Source organism: Pogonomyrmex barbatus, unplaced genomic scaffold, assembly GCF_055798465.1.
Source record: "Pogonomyrmex barbatus isolate J1 unplaced genomic scaffold, ASM5579846v1 scaffold21, whole genome shotgun sequence".
NCBI classification, from domain to species: domain Eukaryota; kingdom Metazoa; phylum Arthropoda; class Insecta; order Hymenoptera; family Formicidae; genus Pogonomyrmex; species Pogonomyrmex barbatus.
The window spans coordinates 3,144,079-3,162,547 of NW_028297118.1; the positions used below are offsets into that span (position 1 = coordinate 3,144,079).

The following is an 18,469-nucleotide window of genomic DNA, read 5'->3' on the forward strand; positions in this document are numbered from 1 at the left end:
GGGCATGGTGTAAGTCCCGGTCTACAATAAGTGATTTAAGCCATAAGAAATGGACGAATCATAGTCAAAGAATAGAAGAATACTCGACTATGATTGGTCGATTTCTTATGGCTTTAATCATCTAAACTAGAACTAAGGAGACAAGTGTGCTCGTCAGGTAGATCCAATTTGGATTCGTTCTGCGCAGATATTGGCATTGGAACAAGTCGCCTTTCATATTGGAAAATAATAATAAAATAAACAAATTGGTGACTATGTGACATGTGATTTGATAATAGAGAATTTAATAATTATTAATAATAAAAGTCACAATAGTAATTCTTAATTAAATAAATTTATTAATTGTCCTTCTCTTATTTATACTACACTTTGAATATCGCGAGAAAAACGCTGATTGGCTGATATATTAATATGGCCGGCTATTGTTTCCACCTCATTGGTCCATCTTCATTTTCATGCGCAAGAGCACACCTTGGGTCTGGTTCTTTTTAGCTGAACTGGCAGCGCTAGTTTAGAATTTATCTTTCTTCTTCCAGTGTAAGAAAGAAAGATAAACTGTGAACTTAGTACAACCAGTTAGTACAACCAGTTCAGGAATAAAAAACAAACCTCTTGTTTCTTTACACCATGGTTCGGAATATATGTTGAAACATCTATCTGTCTCAGGCACGTTTTCCGTGCATGAATATCATATGGCAGAGCCTCTTCCAATATAGCTATATTTCGGTGAATCTACCGCTACCCGCCACGTACAAGTCGCGTTCTGTATTCTGTGCCGTATGCATATTTCGCTGAGATAACATAGATCACACGTGAGAAGACAGGTCTAGTGCATTTTACATGATTTTATTTTTTAAAAAATGGCCCTTTTTAATACCAAACTACTTATATGTGCGGCCGGCATATTTGTGTGTTATTTCTACTTTGGTATGTTGCAAGAGAAAATCACACGTGGACAATACGGCGACGGAGAAAATCGAGAGAAATTCACATATATGTTTGCATTGGTTTTCACCCAGTGTTTAGTGAATTACATATTTGCTAAAACAATTTTACTAACAGTAATGAAGCAAGGCGAAGATACCACATCGACTTGGTATTATTCATTATCTGCCTTGACATATCTTCTTGCCATGGTATGCAGTAACATGGCATTGCAATTTGTCAGTTATCCAACACAGGTGATTGGTAAAGCTGGCAAACCTATTCCTGTTATGATACTTGGTGTACTATTGGGAAAAAAGGTATAATTTGACAAGTTTATATTTGTTAAAGATATTTGTCGATAATTTAAGATTATTTGTTTTATATATATATATATATATATATATATATATATATATAATGTTTGTATATGTGTGTTTGTGTGTGTATGTATGTGTATGTGTACATATATATGTATATATATATATATATAAAACTTTATCATGTTTTTTTATAGGTATATCCAGTTAGAAAATATATATTTATTTTCTTGATTGTCATTGGAGTTGCATTATTTATGTATAAGGATGGTAATATCTCCAAAAAACAAACAGAGTCACAATTATCAGTTGGAGAATTATTGTTACTATTATCATTGACAATGGATGGATTAACAAGTGCAATACAAGAACGAATGAGAGCAGAGTATAATTCAAAGTCAGGTCATATGATGCTTAATATGAATCTCTGGTCTGTTATCTTTAGTAGCATAGTAATTCTTGGTTCTGGAGAACTTATGGAATTTATTTATTTTTTACAACGGTATCCATCTGTTATCTGGCATATAATGACATTTTCCATAGCTGGGGCATTTGGACAATATTTTATATTTCTAACAGTAGCTGAATTCGGTCCATTGCCATGTTCAATTATAACTACTACTAGAAAATTTTTTACTGTTTTAGGCTCTATATTAATTTTTGGCAATAATCTTTCTTCTAGACAATGGTTGAGTACATTTATAGTATTTTCAGGTTTATTTTTAGATGCTATGTATGGTAAAGATAAAAATAAGAAAGAGACCGCGAAATAAGAATAATATGATTATCTCATTATTTAAGTGATAGAAATCTTTTGATTTATATATATATATATATTTTTTTTATTGTTTAAGTTGTATCGCCATAAAAGTAATTTACAATTTACTATGAAATTATCAGGATTTATATCAGGATCTCTAATTTAAATATAAATTGATAAAGATATTAGATTTTTGAAATTAAAAAAGACAAGTATTAATAATATGAAAGAAAGAAAGTCTCTGAATGAGAAAATCATTTTCTAAGTTAGTCATAAAGTTAATTCATAATCAAAAATATTTGAAAATATTTTTGGTTATAAAAAAGAATATTTGAAAATATTATTTTTTTAGTGCGTTGGTTTCATCAACAATTCTAGGAACAATTTTAATAATTAATGGATTATCAAGACTTCTAGTCTTCCTATATATAGCATAATATAAAAAATGCCAAAAATAGTATGATTTTTTTTATATCTGAAAATAAATTTACTTTTTTGTAATATCATTCGTAATAACATTTGTAATATCATTTATATTCAAGAGCATAGTATGATAAAGTATAACGAGTCGTTTCTTTAATTTACGAAAAAATTAAAGATATGTTATAAAAATTAAATGTAACGCCAATCAAATGTGTTATATGAAAAGATTAATAGCAGGTAAATTTTGATGAATTATAAGATCAATTTTTATTGAAAATGCACATACAAGTTAAATACATACATATATTTAACTTATATAGATCATGCGCGCGCGTGTATGTGTGTGTTTGTAAGCACATATAAAATTTACTATCATTTTTTAAATTGAACTCTATGTTTTTAGCTACATTAATTGAGTCTTCTACAAGAAAATGAATGTTTAGTAGTTGTTAATAATTGTTAGTTTAAATGTTTTACATTTTAATATAAATCATAATATGTCTTAAAACCATCTTTCAATGATCTTACCTTTTATGTACAGAATAAGATAAATAAATCAGTGTAAAAACTTCACAAATAATTACTTTAAAAAAATATATATACAGTAGTATGTAGGTATGTATATATATATATATATACATACATACATATTACTAAGAATTATAAATTTTTGAATTATAATTATTTTTTAAAAGTTTTATGAGACCAATTATTTGTTATATTATTAAAAAGGAATTACTATTATTACATATTACAAATATTTTGCATATTTTTTTAAAAGTATTTGTGTTTTTTAAAAGCATCTATGTGTTTTTTCTATTCTATTTATTATATCTTATTAGTTTGTACATAAGAATATAGCATTTTTTATATGAAAGTATATACATATGAGAGTATTAAGATGAGATAAATGGACTTTTTACGAGGTTTTTCATATTTTTTATATTAAGATATGTTAGAATAGTATAATATTTAAACTAATAATTTTTAAGAACCATAATAGTTTTTAATAAAAGAATTGTATCGATTAATATAAAACTATGGAGTACTATTTAAAAAAATGATATTTTTATATAATCTTGGCGCCTTCAACTAGAGAGAAATTTTTTAAAATAAAAATTTAGTTTTGTCTTAGGATTATATAACAAAAACTGCATTTCCGTATATTATTTAGTTTTGGAAAATAAGATCTCTTGTATATAACAAAGTAACTAAAGAAGAAAAAATAGATTTTAATTCTGATTACCAAAAAATATAATTAAAATTATAATTTTTTATTTTTGAAATCATAATTAAACATGATTACAACAAAGAATCAGGAATTTTTTAAGACAGATGTATTGATATTTGAATACTGATTATGTAATTTCGAACAGAATTTTCCATTTTTTGCTTAATTCCATACAAATTTTTTTTATGAACAACACAGATTATCGATTAAAGAATTATATTATTGCATAAAATACTAAATTTATATAAATTTTTATTTTTTATGTTCTATTTTTCATGTTCTATTTTTCATGTTCTATTTTTCATATTCTATTTTTCATGTTCTATTTTTCATGTTCTATTTTTCATGTTACTCTGTTAGAAAAGAACATAATCCATGTCTGAAAGCTAAAAGAAGAAAAAAAATATATGAACATTATTAATCGTTATTATATATACTATGTATCTCAAGATGCTTGTAAATGCATATATTGTTTAAATGTATATGTGAAATTTATTAAAATTGTATATAAAATAATTGCACAAATTTCATTTGTTAGAAAAATTTAATTATATTTGTCTAATTGTTTAAGAATTGTAAGTATTATAAAAATTATAAAATTATAAAAATTAATATCGCTTTTAAGTAAATATATTTATAATAATTATACTAAATATTGTGTAAAAAAAAATTTTAAATTTAAAAATTTTAAATTTAAAATTTTTAATTTAAAAAGTTAAATTTAAAATTTAAATTTTAAAATTTTTAAATTTAAATTTTTAAATTTAAATTTTTAAATTTTTAAATTTAAATTTTTAAATTTTTAAATTTAAATTTTTAAATTTTTAAATTTAAATTTTTAAATTTAAATTTTTAAATTTAAATTTTTAAATTTAAATTTTTAAATTTTTAAATTTAAATTTTTAAATTTTTAAATTTAAATTTTTAAATTTTTAAATTTAAATTTTTAAATTTTTAAATTTAAATTTTTAAATTTTTAAATTTAAATTTTTAAATTTAAATTTTTAAATTTTTAAATTTTTAAATTTAAATTTTTAAATTTTTAAATTTAAATTTTTAAATTTAAATTTTTAAATTTAAATTTTTAAATTTTTAAATTTAAATTTTTAAATTTTTAAATTTAAATTTTTAAATTTTTAAATTTAAATTTTTAAATTTTTAAATTTAAATTTTTAAATTTTTAAATTTAAATTTTTAAATTTAAATTTTTAAATTTTTAAATTTTTAAATTTAAATTTTTAAATTTTTAAATTTAAATTTTTAAATTTAAATTTTTAAATTTAAATTTTTAAATTTTTAAATTTAAATTTAAAAATTTAAATTAATAAAAGTTTAAATTTTCAAATTTTTAAGTTTAAATTTTCAAAATTTTAAATTTTTAAATTTAAAATTCAAATTTTTAAATTTCAAATTTTTAAATTAAAATTTCAAACTTTTAAATTTAAAATTAATTTTTAAAATTTAAATTATAGCGATGCCTCGTAGAGAGGGTGAAACATACTATCTTCACGCATACACTTTTGAGCACAGATCGAGGTTTTATATAGATTTACAACTTTCTACGCAGTTTAACTCAAATGTATCCATTTAGTATATTTGGCGTGTAAAATTTTATGTCCTGCAATAATGACTGTTGCGGTTTTACATTATTCAGTTTAAATTTCGTACGCATCTGAATAGCATGCGTGCGTATGCGTGCAAATTGAGTATGCGCAGTGGTCACCAAGCATGTAAATGTGACCACTGCGCATACTCAGTTTGCTGCATTATGTTGATATGACAGATTTTCTAACCAAAAAAGTGATCAACTTTAACGCTTAATATCTCCGTTCGCGAGGCAAGCCGCCGCGTTTTTTTTTGCCAGATTCTTTTATTTTGAACGAAATCGCGTCGATTAAGTCTAATTTTATCAAAGTCGGAGGTGACAAGGCTATTCTAACTAATTAATTACCGGCTTTTCTTCCACAAGAAATTAAATTCGACATAATGGCAATAGCAATAAAGAGCATAAAGTAACTAGATGGAAGTTGATATTTAAGTGAAATGACGTGATTGATCGATGCAAGTTACGCTCACAAGTTAGTCCCGATCTACAATAGGTGATTTAAATCTTAAGCTATAAGAAATTGACCAATCATAGTCGAGTATTCTTCTATTCTTTGACTATGATTCGTCCATTTCTTATGGCTCAAGGCTTAAACCACCTATTGTAGATTAGGACTTACGCTGCATGTGACGGCACCCTTATGATAAATGGGGAGGCAGTCTAGCATGGGACGCATTTTATATTACTAGTGTCAATTGAAACGCATCTTTAGCAAAACGTAAATATACTCATGAAAATTGGATTTAAATAGAATTAATCTGAATAATTCAAGATTAGCTCATATAAATTTCATGTATACATATTGTTTTATTTGATTTTATTGTTTGCCTCTCAAACTCCTACACTGTGACAAGATTGAATAAATAATAGTGTATTGTAATTACGAACTCGAAAAAAATTATCTCCGTAATCTCGCTATCACAATTATTAGACAAACGAAACGCAGAAAAATGGCGGATCAGAGCGACAGGAGTCAATTACCACCCGGCTGGGAATGCAGATATGACGTTCGCAGCGGTCGTCCGTATGTAAATTGCACTTTTATATGTTTTATTTTATTTCGTTTATTAAAAAATAGAAAATTTATTATATATATATATATATATATATGTGTGTGTATATATATATGTATATATATTTATAACAAATTTCCTAAAACCAAACCTTATCGATAAATCTGTATTCTACAAAAAAGTAAACAAATATAGTATAAATCTCGATATTTCGTCATTATTCTTGAAATAAATGGTCAAATTATAAATATATCTATTAAAAAAGACAACGATATTGATGGTATGTACAATATATTATGCACATTTGTGCATAGAAAGATGTTTTGTGCTTGAAGCTTTGCTCTAATAAACATGCTTAGTTAAAAATACTTATAGAAAATCGATTTGCATAATATCAGATCTTTTCATGTGTGAAACAATAAATTAAATTGTCGTGTTATGTTTTCCAGATATTTCATAAATCATTTCAATCGTACTACAACATGGGAAGACCCAAGAGTGAGATATTGGCAATATTCTCAATATATACAATCCCAGAATTCAATGGCAATGAGTTCAGCCACTACTACCACTTCTCAAGATATTCCTATGCAGGTTAGCTATAATAGTTAATTGAATTTTTTTTCTCTTTTTTCTCTGTCATGTGTATGTGTGTGTGTGTGTGTGTGTGTATATAATATGTATACATATACATACACATACAATGCGCGCGCGTGCCTGTATGTCAAGTGTGCATATATACACACACAACACACATTGTGTGGCACGCGCGCGCGCGTGTGTGTGTATGATGTGTATATGTGCATGCACACGTACCATACGTATATACATACAGGGTATCCCAAAAAATTCGGAATTCCTGAATATCTAAAAAAATATAAGATTAAAAATATAATTTTACAGATATATAATTTTATAGATATTTACAAGTGAGATGTTTTTAAAAAAAATATTTTATAATGTTATAAAATTAAACATCTTCTTTTATTGAAATTTAGTGAAAAAAGACAGTTTATTTAAAAAATGTTTAATAAAATAAAGCTTTATTAACAGATATGCCACATTAGATTTTTCTTATATTTCTTCTATTTTTTTATATATTTATATATTTTTATATATTTATATATTTTATATATTTTATATATTTTTATATTGTTTCATTTTTCTAAATTTTTAAATTATTTACAATATTAAAAATATGGATAAGTATAAATATTCATAGCATAAATCTTATGAATATAAATAATGTAAAAGAAAGAAAAATAAAATTTTTTAAATAAAATTTGATGTAGAAATAATATTTTCTTCATTAAAATAATTATGTGATTTTTTTAAGTAATAATAATAATTTGTAAAAGTTCTACGTACATGCATAAAAACTAATAATATTCTTCACTTTCATGTAATATTTGCGTTTTTTCTTATATTCATTGTTATAGCAAAAGGATTAACATATAGCTTTAATCAAAAGTATTAGGCATCTATATTTTCTTTATTTGTCTGGAATTTTTTCATCTGTATGTTTTATTGGCATTTAAAAAATTATATCTTTTAATTCAAGAACTGTTTAAACTCTTATGTATAATACTAATAACTAATAGAAGACAATATAGATAAAATAATTTTAAATAAATAAAGAAAGTATAGGTGTCTAATATTTTTGGTTGTATTCAAGGTTGTATATAGTACCATTAAATAATAATAATAACTCAAAAGCATTTTATTATTAACATTCTTTATTTAAATGAAATATTTTATATAAAATATTGTATCTGAGATATATATTTATATCTTTTTATACATACAAAGATGTTCTATTTTGATTTTAATACATCATTTATGCATGTGTTCATGTTCAAATGTGTTTTATGATATGTATGTATATGTATATGTATGCGTATATGCGTATGTGTGTATGTTAAATTTTATATATATATACATACACATATATTTTTTTGTGATATGCACATGCTGCATTTGGATAACGCACACAATATATTACAAATAAATAGACTGGAGGAAGCGGAAGTGGACACTTAAGTTATACAGGCGCTCACAAAGCTCCGCAAATTTATCCGACACCGTCCCTTTATCATAATCCACAACTAGCATTTTTAACTCCCAGCGCACAGGTAAATAATTACATTAAATATCACCCTTGTAAATGCATGTTTTTTCATTAATAATTTAGTTTTACCATTTTATTAATAGGCTTATTTTGCGACATAGTTACATATACATACACATATATGTGGACATACGTGCATATAGAGTATCTCATAATTCGCAGATCACAAGAAAGCTGATTTGCAAATTATAAGATTCCTTGTACACGTATATAAATCTGTGTGTGTGTGTGTGTGTGTGTGTGTGTGTGTGTGTGTGTGTGTGTTTTAATGTTCTTGCAATTATTATATAATTAAAATTATATGTGTGTACAGGAGTTGAAAACACCACTTTCATTGAAGTCCACCAGTGCAGTGACAACTCGATTTGGTGATTTGACCTTAGGATCTCCAACTCCAGTAAGAAATACAGAGACAAGTTTTACTCAAAATTCCGATTTTGAGTCTCAAGTGGCAAAAATCAATGCTGTATTCCCGACAGTTTCGGACACACATATTCGTCTTTTGTTAAAGAAGTAAGTTTCTTACGCAAATTATCTATTAATGACATTTTTTGAAATTTACACTGTTTAATCGTTTTTCTTTAATATCTTATTAATATCAGTATTAATATTTACATGGAATATGAAACACTATCATGTATACAAGAAATTATTGAGCGTTCAAGTTTCTTTGGTTCAAACTATCCAAGTATATACTATCCAAATATAACTATCCATTTCCTGTCCATTTTCCTAAATAGCACTATATCAGATTTGGTGCTAAGTCGACAGCCAATATCTTTCAGATATCATAACAGAGCAGCTTTGGTCATGAGTGCTCTCCAAGTGGAAAAGAATCCTCTTTGTGCTCCAGGACCATGTACACCTGTAGGAGTGCATTCAAATTATGCAATCCCGAGATGGCGTCTACCAGCTCACGCTATACATGCAGCATTAACATTGAGTCCACCTCGTGGGGTTCGGCCAGCCCCTAACTCCCCAAAAATGAAACTTAGGTTTTACCCAAATATTAATAGTTTCAGTCTCTTTCACCCAGTCTGGATGCTAGATGTTAATATTGTATTTTGTGATAGTTTCATGGAAGTATATCAGTCAAGGAGCATTGCCTTTTTTGCATTGTTATAATTGTCTGGTATATTTCACGCATACACACAACATTATCAGTATTATATAGCGATAGCATGTATGGAATCATGAATTTCTTTCAATTACAATTAGATATTAAGTACTAGAGGTGCGATTATTTATATACGTATGTATACACTCACATATAACATGCACGCGTGCAAAATTCACACACACACACACACACACACATACACACACACAATTAAATGATTCTTCAAGATAATTTATCATGCACGGTAGCAAATATTATATAATGTAGATTAATAAGCAAATTTCTATATTATTATTTTTGTTTATTTTATTATACTTTTGTTCTTAAGAAGAAATTTTCTTGAGAAGAAAGAAAAAATGTTTTATTATATCGATTAATATATCCCATTTTTTAACATTTATTATTTGGATTTTATCTTTCAGTTTCTTCCTGGTTTGCACTAATATAGATGTTGGATAGAAATTTACGCTATCTAGAATAGGTTAGTTTTTGTTTTATATTACTTTGTCTGTTGTTTTATTTTTATTTGTTATTTAATGGCAGAAATCAAAAGCTTACATTGTTAATTAGATGTCATTGTTATGTTGATTGTATCGTTAAAGATTTTAAAGGAATAAAAGAGTTTTTATATGTATTTTTATATAAAAATCTATAATAAATGCAATTTTTATACATTATTATAATTAAATACACATTAATAATATTTTCTTCAAATATAAAATTTAAACGTTTAATACAAGATATATCACATAAAATGTTATGAATTTTTCATAAGACAAATAACGAGGATTAAAAATAACGAGGAAATTCTATTTGCAATTGTAATAGTTTATTGAAGCCTATGACATAACACATAGGATATTTTCATCTTTTCAAAAGGGACAAAAGAGACAGTAACAATAAAATTTTTTTAATGAAATTATATAATGTTTTTGAATAATATGATTTTTCTAGTTATTCTGCATAAAAAAGTATTAAAGTAACATATAAAAGTTATTAAATAATCATACAGTTAATCATTAATTTGTTTTTGATCCAAGAACAAATCAAAATCATTATCTCTTTTCCTTTTTGGGAATTAAACAGCTTTGGTTTTAAAAATTGTTTTTGTGTCTTTAACTTTCGAATCATTTATCTAAGCAAAATTTAATGAATCTTATATGTAGTAAGATAAGAAACTCGTTTATTCCAAAGTAAAGTAAAATTTAAGCATGATAGTATGTGCACGTGCATTGTATTCTAAAAATATTTGGATAAAAATAATTATATAAAATAAAACACATTGATTACATGAAAAAAGAGATAATTTTATTATGAATATTTTTAGATATGGAGCACATGTATATATCATACATAATGTTAATTATTGATTTTTTTATCTGTTAATTTATTAATTTACAGTTTTGAGATGTCAGAAACATTAATGTCATTCGATATATATATATATAAAATTTACCTATTACCTATATTCGCCAGCTCTTTCTATTTTTTTATAAAATATAACTTACTTATACTATTAATAATTTAAATAAAAAGACATGATTCTTAAGTATTGTATAAGAATTTATTTGTTGAATGGGCGTATACTAGACATTAATGTTATGTACATAAATCACATTTAAATAAAATTATATTAGATTGTCATTGTCTTAGTAATAAGTTATAATGCGTTAAAAAATATACTATTAAGTCCATATCGTACGCAATGCAATATGTTTGTATGTTGCATATAGCAGTAATACAGTTATGTTAAACATTTATATGTTTGAAATGTATGTACAGGTACCTGAAAAATGTATTTCCAAAAGTGGACGAAACGATATTGTTGGACGTGCTGGAACAAAGTGATAATAATGTACAGAAGGCATCCGAAAAATTGATTGATTTAGGATATGAAAAACGGAATCCTACTCTTCCTGCTAGAGCTTTAGCAAAAAAAAAAGAAGAGGAACGGGTAATAAATTTTATGCCATATCATATATTAGGTAGAACAATTAAAATAAAACATTTGAATATCTTCCGTGCATTTAAATATACAAAAAAATTATAAGAACAGAAGTTTATTTAATTCTTAAAAGAAAATATTTATATTATATTTATCTTAAAAAAAAATATTATAATATATTTAAGTATGCTAACCAATATATTTAATATTATAATATATTTAAGTATGCTAACCAATATAAGATACATTGTAATACATAAAATAATCTTTTTTTTTTTAGGTACAAGATGAACAAACTGCACCTACACCTCCTCCACGCATAAAAAGTTTAGAAGAGAAAAATAAATGTATGTATTCTAATATTTAAATTTTTATTTTATTTTTATATCGGAATATAAATGCGAAATGAAAATGTTATAGTGAAAACCCGTTTAATGGAAAAATATAAGAATTTACCAGATCGTGTTGTAATGCTTGCTATGGATAGTGTAGACTATGATGAAGAAAGAGCAATGTATATATTAGATATAGTAATGGCAGAGGAAACTACTCGACCATTATGTACTTCTAGCAGCCAAAGGTAATGTTTTATTTTTCAACAATATAAAACAAAAATTATTTGTAAATATATAATCTATTTTTACCTTTCCTCACAAATTATTATGAAAATTATAGTAGTAAAAGTGATGAACGGAAAGATAGCCCTCCAGTAACAGAAGCTATAAAATTAACTGCTTCTCCGATTAAAAAGATAAGTAAAGATATGGAGACTGAGAAGTTGAAACGGTCCAAAAATAAGACTGAGATACCAAAGTAAGATTTTGTTAAAAGTAAAATCATATCTTTTAAAATAGCTAAAATAAACTTTGTTTTTACACACACACACACACACACACACACACACATATATATATATATATATATATATATTTTATTAATATTTTATTAATCTTATGTATATTAGAGTTTCACGTGGAACTAGTACTACAGAAGACAAAGAATATAAATCCCCATATTTAACAAAGCCAGTGGGATCAAACTCGGATTTAGCAAAGGGAGCGAATAATGATCTGTTGTTGTATGTTGAAAAAAAAATTATTGAATCTTTTATCTCTACATTTTATTACATAACATATCTTTATAATTAAATAAAATTATAGGCCAGATTATGCACCTTGGTCAGGACCAGATCCAAATTTGTTGACTAAGCAACCATTCTCCAGATCGCTTGCGATGGGACATGATGCAAATTTACTTTCTAAAAATACTTGTCTTGCTAAAGGTTCGCAGTCTGAATTACGAAAAGGACCATTAAGGGGATTGGCTCAAGGTTCCATTTATTCACAAAGAAATGTGACCAATATAGAAAGTCGTGGTAAATGAAATATGTGCAATTGTTTCTCTGTTGATATTTTTACCTTTATTAAATAGTTATGTATCAAAATAATTTTTAATGATATTTGTATATTTTTGTTGTATAATTGTTTATTTTTGAAATATGATTTGTTTGTAATATTTTTTATATTATTAATTTGCGTTATTAAAAATCTAATTAATTATTTTTTGTGTTATATAATTTAATGTTTTATATTTAGTTGATAATATGTATTTATACACACACACACACACACACACACACACACACACACACGTATATATATACATATATGGCGCGTGTATATATACATATATATATATATATGTGTACATCTTATCAACAAAATATATGTATTCTTTAATAAAACAAAGTATAATAATTATTATTTCAGATTATATATTATTTATTTATTATTAAATTATAAACGAATCTATATTTCTTTTAGAAACTTAGTTTATATTTAGTGCATGTTTAAAAAGCGACGAGGAGTTTTCGCAAACATAATTTATTTTAACAAGACATGCATGAAGTGCAAATATCTTCACGTTGCCAAAAATTTTTAAATTAGCTTATCTTATCTTTAAAGTAAGCGATTTATGTATAAATACGATCTGTCCGTGCTATAGATTTATATCAAATAAGTATAAATAAGACTCGCAAATTTTTAAAATGTGAACAGTTCATACAATAAATGCAAAGAAGAGCGGTCGTATTAATCATAAATCGGCAACGATAATGAACGAGTAAAATGGCTGTGCGCATCCAATCATTTCGACAATTTACGTAATGTAGCCATCTTGAATTGTGCCATTAAAAACAAGAAAATACATAATGAAAGTTCTTATAAAATACATAAAAATAATGTTTTTTTCAATAAAATAATATTTGCAGTTGATAAAATAAATTTGAAAAATTTATCAAAAACATATTTTTTATATGTTTCAGTAATTAATAAATATATATTTAGAATTGAATTATGACTTTGTTCTTCATTAGAAATGCTTCTAAATATATAGTTATTTATTGATTACTGAAGTAAAAGAAGATTTTTCAATATTTTACAAATCTGTTTTATCAATTGCATAATTATTTTGTTAGAAGATTTTTTATTATATATTTTGTTTAGTCTTGTTTGGTCTAAGTATACATATAAAATGTTTCTCTCTCTCTCTCTCTCTCTCTCTCTCTCTCTCTCTCTCTCTCTCTCTCACACACACACACACACACACACACACCACGTGCGCGTGCGCGTACTTGTATAAAATATCAAGTAATTGAATATTTTATCATGTGAAAAAAAATTGGAAAGTTAGAATGCTGAATGATTTTTCACTTTATCCAATAACTTATACATGTTTAAGCTTGTTCTTTTTTGTGCTTAAAAAGAATTAGATATATTAGATATATTCTGGGGTAATTCAAATGTTTTTTCTAATTATATTAGGGTATAAGGAAAATTTCCGCGCATACTATATGAAGAAGCAATTAGCTATTCTACATTGAAATTTGTCTATGACAAGCATTAAATATTAAGTTAACGACATTTATTTTATTTATTTTGCTTTACAATGGAGCCAGATAAGGCACATATTCGCAATAGCGTTTGTTCTGTTTGCAATAGCATTTTGTTCTGTTTTAATTTAAAGAAAAATACTTCTGAAAGAATGATGAATTCTTTCAACGTGGCATTCGTGCTGCCTGGAAGGTAGATAAAGGTAGTAGAAAACGATGGCAAATATTTTGACTACTATGCATTGTATTATTTATTTTATTTTAATAAAAAATTATTAAAAATGCGCGGAAACTTTCCTTATACCCTAATATAAATTATATTTATTTGAAATCAATATTTCATAATAAAAACACATCAAAACATGTATGGCTCATTAATTTTTAATAATTATTAAAAAATTAAAAATAATTAAAAATAAAAGAATTATTATATGTAAAGTAATTACTTTTTAGGATAAAAAAATAATTCTCTTAGTTTTAAGTAACTTGAAATCTAAGACACAGAGATTTATTAAGATTGAAATTCCAAAAAATTTGCAGAAATGGCAATATTAATTGAAGAAAATATATATTTTTTAATATAAACATGTCGAATTTTTGAGCAAAATTTATTTATAAAAATTCATGTTTATAAAAGAAACAAAATCTTAAATAATAGACAATCTTTCCCTATTCTTCGATAATTTTGTAAAAAATCAATATTTTACAGAAACAAAAATATAAAATTAAAACTTGATTTTAATTTTATATATAACAATAATAAATATTTTCATTTTTTATGAGTTTTAATTTTTCTGAAATTAGAACTTTTAAAAAAGAATTTTCTAATTTAATAAAAGCAATTGTAATTAGGAGGATTTAAATAGATTATATATTTAAAAAGGTGAAAAAAAAGAAAAATTACAGAAAAATGTATAAAATACAGATAAAAACTTTTTTATGTAACAGTTTTAATGATGACATAAGATTCAGAGCAATAACTCACAATAAATCATATAAATAATAAAATGCGTTTCTGTTGAAGAGAAATTTGTCCTCTTTGTTTAAAGTTCTTATTTAAATACTTGATACTTTGTTGTATGATTTTTGTTCACAAATACCAATGTATATGATTGCAAATACCATTGCACCAATGTATATGATTGAGATTTTTCATTTTCTGCACAAGATATATCAGATCTAGCAAATCATTAATTTTTGCTAAGTTTTTTACTAGTATTTAATCTTTCAGGTTTTTTCTTTATTATAATATCCACTTAGAAAAATTATATAAATAAAAAATGATTCAATAGGTCTGAGAAGTTTTATATATTTTTTATGTGTTCTTTGTAATAATAGAAAATTTAGACATATAACAAAAAATATAAAATTAATTAAAAAATTTGCATTATTATAATAATATTATAATAATATTATAATAATTTTGTATTTGTGCACGTATAAAAGAAAAGAGGACAGAAGAATGTTGATGAAAAGAAAGATTAATTAATTGTATATCATTAAATTTTTTTGTGAAAATGATATTTAAATCTGTTTATATATTTAAATTTCTTCAAGCGTATCAAAGAATAATAAGTTTTTAAACATAAAAATAATTGATATAATATATAATATAATATTTCCCAATCAGAAATACATTATTAAATCTTCCTTGTCACGAAATATATTTCATAAAATTGTAGTCAAATAACTAAGATATTACATATTTCTATTATTGATATATTGAGTTATTGAGTTTCATGATTTATATGTAAAATATGTCAAAATTCTCTTAGAGAATATGTTTAAGTATTATTAAAGAAATTTAAATAATTGATTCTTTATATATAACGTATATATACATATATATTTATATATTTATATATTTTTAAATAATATATAATGGAATACTCAATTTTTTCCATAAATAAGATTCAGTTTATCAAAAACTTAAAAAATTTTTTTACTTAAAATTTAATATCAATTTCTACTGTTTTAAAATTATCACATATAATTGTCCCCTTTTGTCACTTCAATGTATTAAATAAAAATATAATAAGATTATGTATCACAGTTATGAAAATTTTTATATATTAATTTAACAGTTATAATATTGTACGATATTAATATCCGTTGAAATGTATGTAATATTTCATTCATGCTGATTTTATAAAATAAATAATTATTAATTGTTTTTTGAGGAATTTATCAGTATTAAAATATAAGATAAATATATAACTTAAACATAAAATAAAATTATTAATTTAATTTTTAATATTAATTTTATAGGTTGTATAAAAATATAAAAGCTATTAGTAACTTATTAGAAATTATAACATAAAGTTACTGTTATTATAATAAAACTTTGAAAGTATATAAAAGGTAAAGATCTGAAATGTTCTTCCACATGATAGTTTTAAAATAAATATTTTAATATCGATAAATTCCTAATATTTTTAATAATGAAATGTACTTCCTTTTTGAATATAGTAGTTTTATTGAAAATGAACATACTAACTGAAGTATAAAACCAAGTATTTAAATACAATACAGTATTAAAATATATTTTAATGATATACATACTTACATGAAAAAGAGATTCAATTAGATGAATATATATATGTTTAGACATGTTTTATATTTAAACTTGCACTATAAAACAAATAGAACAGATATAGAAAAGTAACATATCTCTAATAAAGCAAATCTCCATCAATAATTATACATATATATATATATATATATATATATATATATATATATATATGTATATATATATGTATATGGGTCACAACCAACATGAGGTTTCTATAATAAACTATATGAAAATTGATATTTATATATTCCATAATCAAATATTAATATGCAAAAATATTTTCATAACTTGATCCAAGAATAATCCAATTATATAAATATTTAAGATATGATTAAAATGTTGATAAAAGATAGGCTGTGGCGGAAATGTTGGTTGAGAGCTATTTTTATAGCTTTTTGACTTTTAAAAACTAATCACAATAAAGTAATATATTTTGCTATATTTTGAACATTGTCACATCAATACAGAAAATATGTATAAGTAGATAATATTATACATTTTTTGTATGATAATATTAATCATTCTATATTAATCATTAAACTAGCTGTTAAGGCATTTTAATTAAAAATATATCTTAAAATATATCCATTTATATTTATTATTTTATGAAAAGAATATTATTTAATGTCAGATTCATTGTATCTCAAATATGCATTATTCTATATTAAAAAAATATATGTACATAATATTTTTAATCATGTGCTATGAAAAATGATTAGAAACTCAATTTTATATCCCATAAAAAGATTTTAATTAAATAAGAGATACGATCGATAATATTTATTTCATACAGACAAATTAGATGTTACAAAGAATCTTGAGCAAAAAATATTATTCACTTTGAGCTACTATATACCTTGGAAAATTAATTTTAAAAAATATTCTTTTATTTATAAATTATTATACATTCCTTGCACACAATCATTATATAAATAACTTTATCTGATGATTCAAATTTAAGTCCAAGATAACTTACATATATATTACATATACATTTACGTATATATTACATATATAAATATTTTATCAGTAAATATTTTTCATATATTAATTAATGTTACTCCAAAGAATATACATTAGGATATATTCTATTTCGTTTCTAATTTAATGTATTTCATTATAATATTGCTACAAAGATTTGCTATGCTCTATAACTGTACAAAGCAATTGTATCAAAATGTTATATTGCTAATTCGCTCTGTTATAAACGATAAGATAACAAAAATTTATGTAAATAATATACTCGAATAAATGATCTAAGTAGCAACATAAATGTGACAAATAAAAAATATGTATGTTAAGTATATATAACACATAAAGTTTTACCTTATTGTCTTTATCTGTGTAATAAAATATCTAATCCTATTAAATATGTGACAATCTGATTTCGTTAAATCACCTATATATATTAAGATATATGAATTATTAATCTATAAATTACATGTAGTAAATCAGTCATGTATATAGAACAAATTTTCTTTATCTAATACAACAAATTACCAATAACCAATTCTTCATTTTTATATATATTTAT

General features: G+C 23.8%; 2 protein-coding genes across 4 annotated transcripts; both read left to right on the top strand.

Annotated features, from left to right (window-relative positions):
• Positions 1-580: 580 nt before the first annotated feature.
• Positions 581-4,174, top strand: meigo (Solute carrier family 35 member B1 homolog meigo). Its single transcript, XM_011634168.3, has 2 exons — positions 581-1,244; positions 1,442-4,174. Exons 1-2 carry the CDS (start codon positions 861-863, stop codon positions 2,015-2,017), a joined length of 960 nt encoding a protein of 319 aa, XP_011632470.2. The 5' UTR covers positions 581-860; the 3' UTR covers positions 2,018-4,174.
• Positions 4,175-5,438: 1,264 nt separating this feature from the next.
• LOC105424110 (uncharacterized) lies at positions 5,439-18,305 on the top strand. 3 transcript variants are annotated; one of them, XM_089077955.1, is made up of 12 exons: positions 5,439-5,982; positions 6,196-6,288; positions 6,727-6,871; positions 8,290-8,409; positions 8,719-8,918; positions 9,191-9,400; positions 11,308-11,479; positions 11,751-11,817; positions 11,891-12,050; positions 12,146-12,283; positions 12,435-12,548; positions 12,631-18,305. In XM_089077955.1, the coding sequence occupies exons 2-12, from the start codon at positions 6,215-6,217 to the stop codon at positions 12,851-12,853; spliced, it is 1,623 nt and encodes a 540-aa protein (XP_088934081.1). In that variant the 5' UTR covers positions 5,439-5,982; positions 6,196-6,214; the 3' UTR covers positions 12,854-18,305. The 3 variants fall into 3 exon arrangements, with proteins under 3 accessions (XP_088934081.1, XP_088934083.1, XP_088934082.1); XM_089077957.1 differs by lacking the exons at positions 5,439-5,982; positions 9,191-9,400 and having other exon boundaries at positions 5,990-6,288; XM_089077956.1 differs by lacking the exons at positions 5,439-5,982; positions 8,290-8,409 and having other exon boundaries at positions 5,990-6,288.
• Positions 18,306-18,469: the final 164 nt, after the last annotated feature.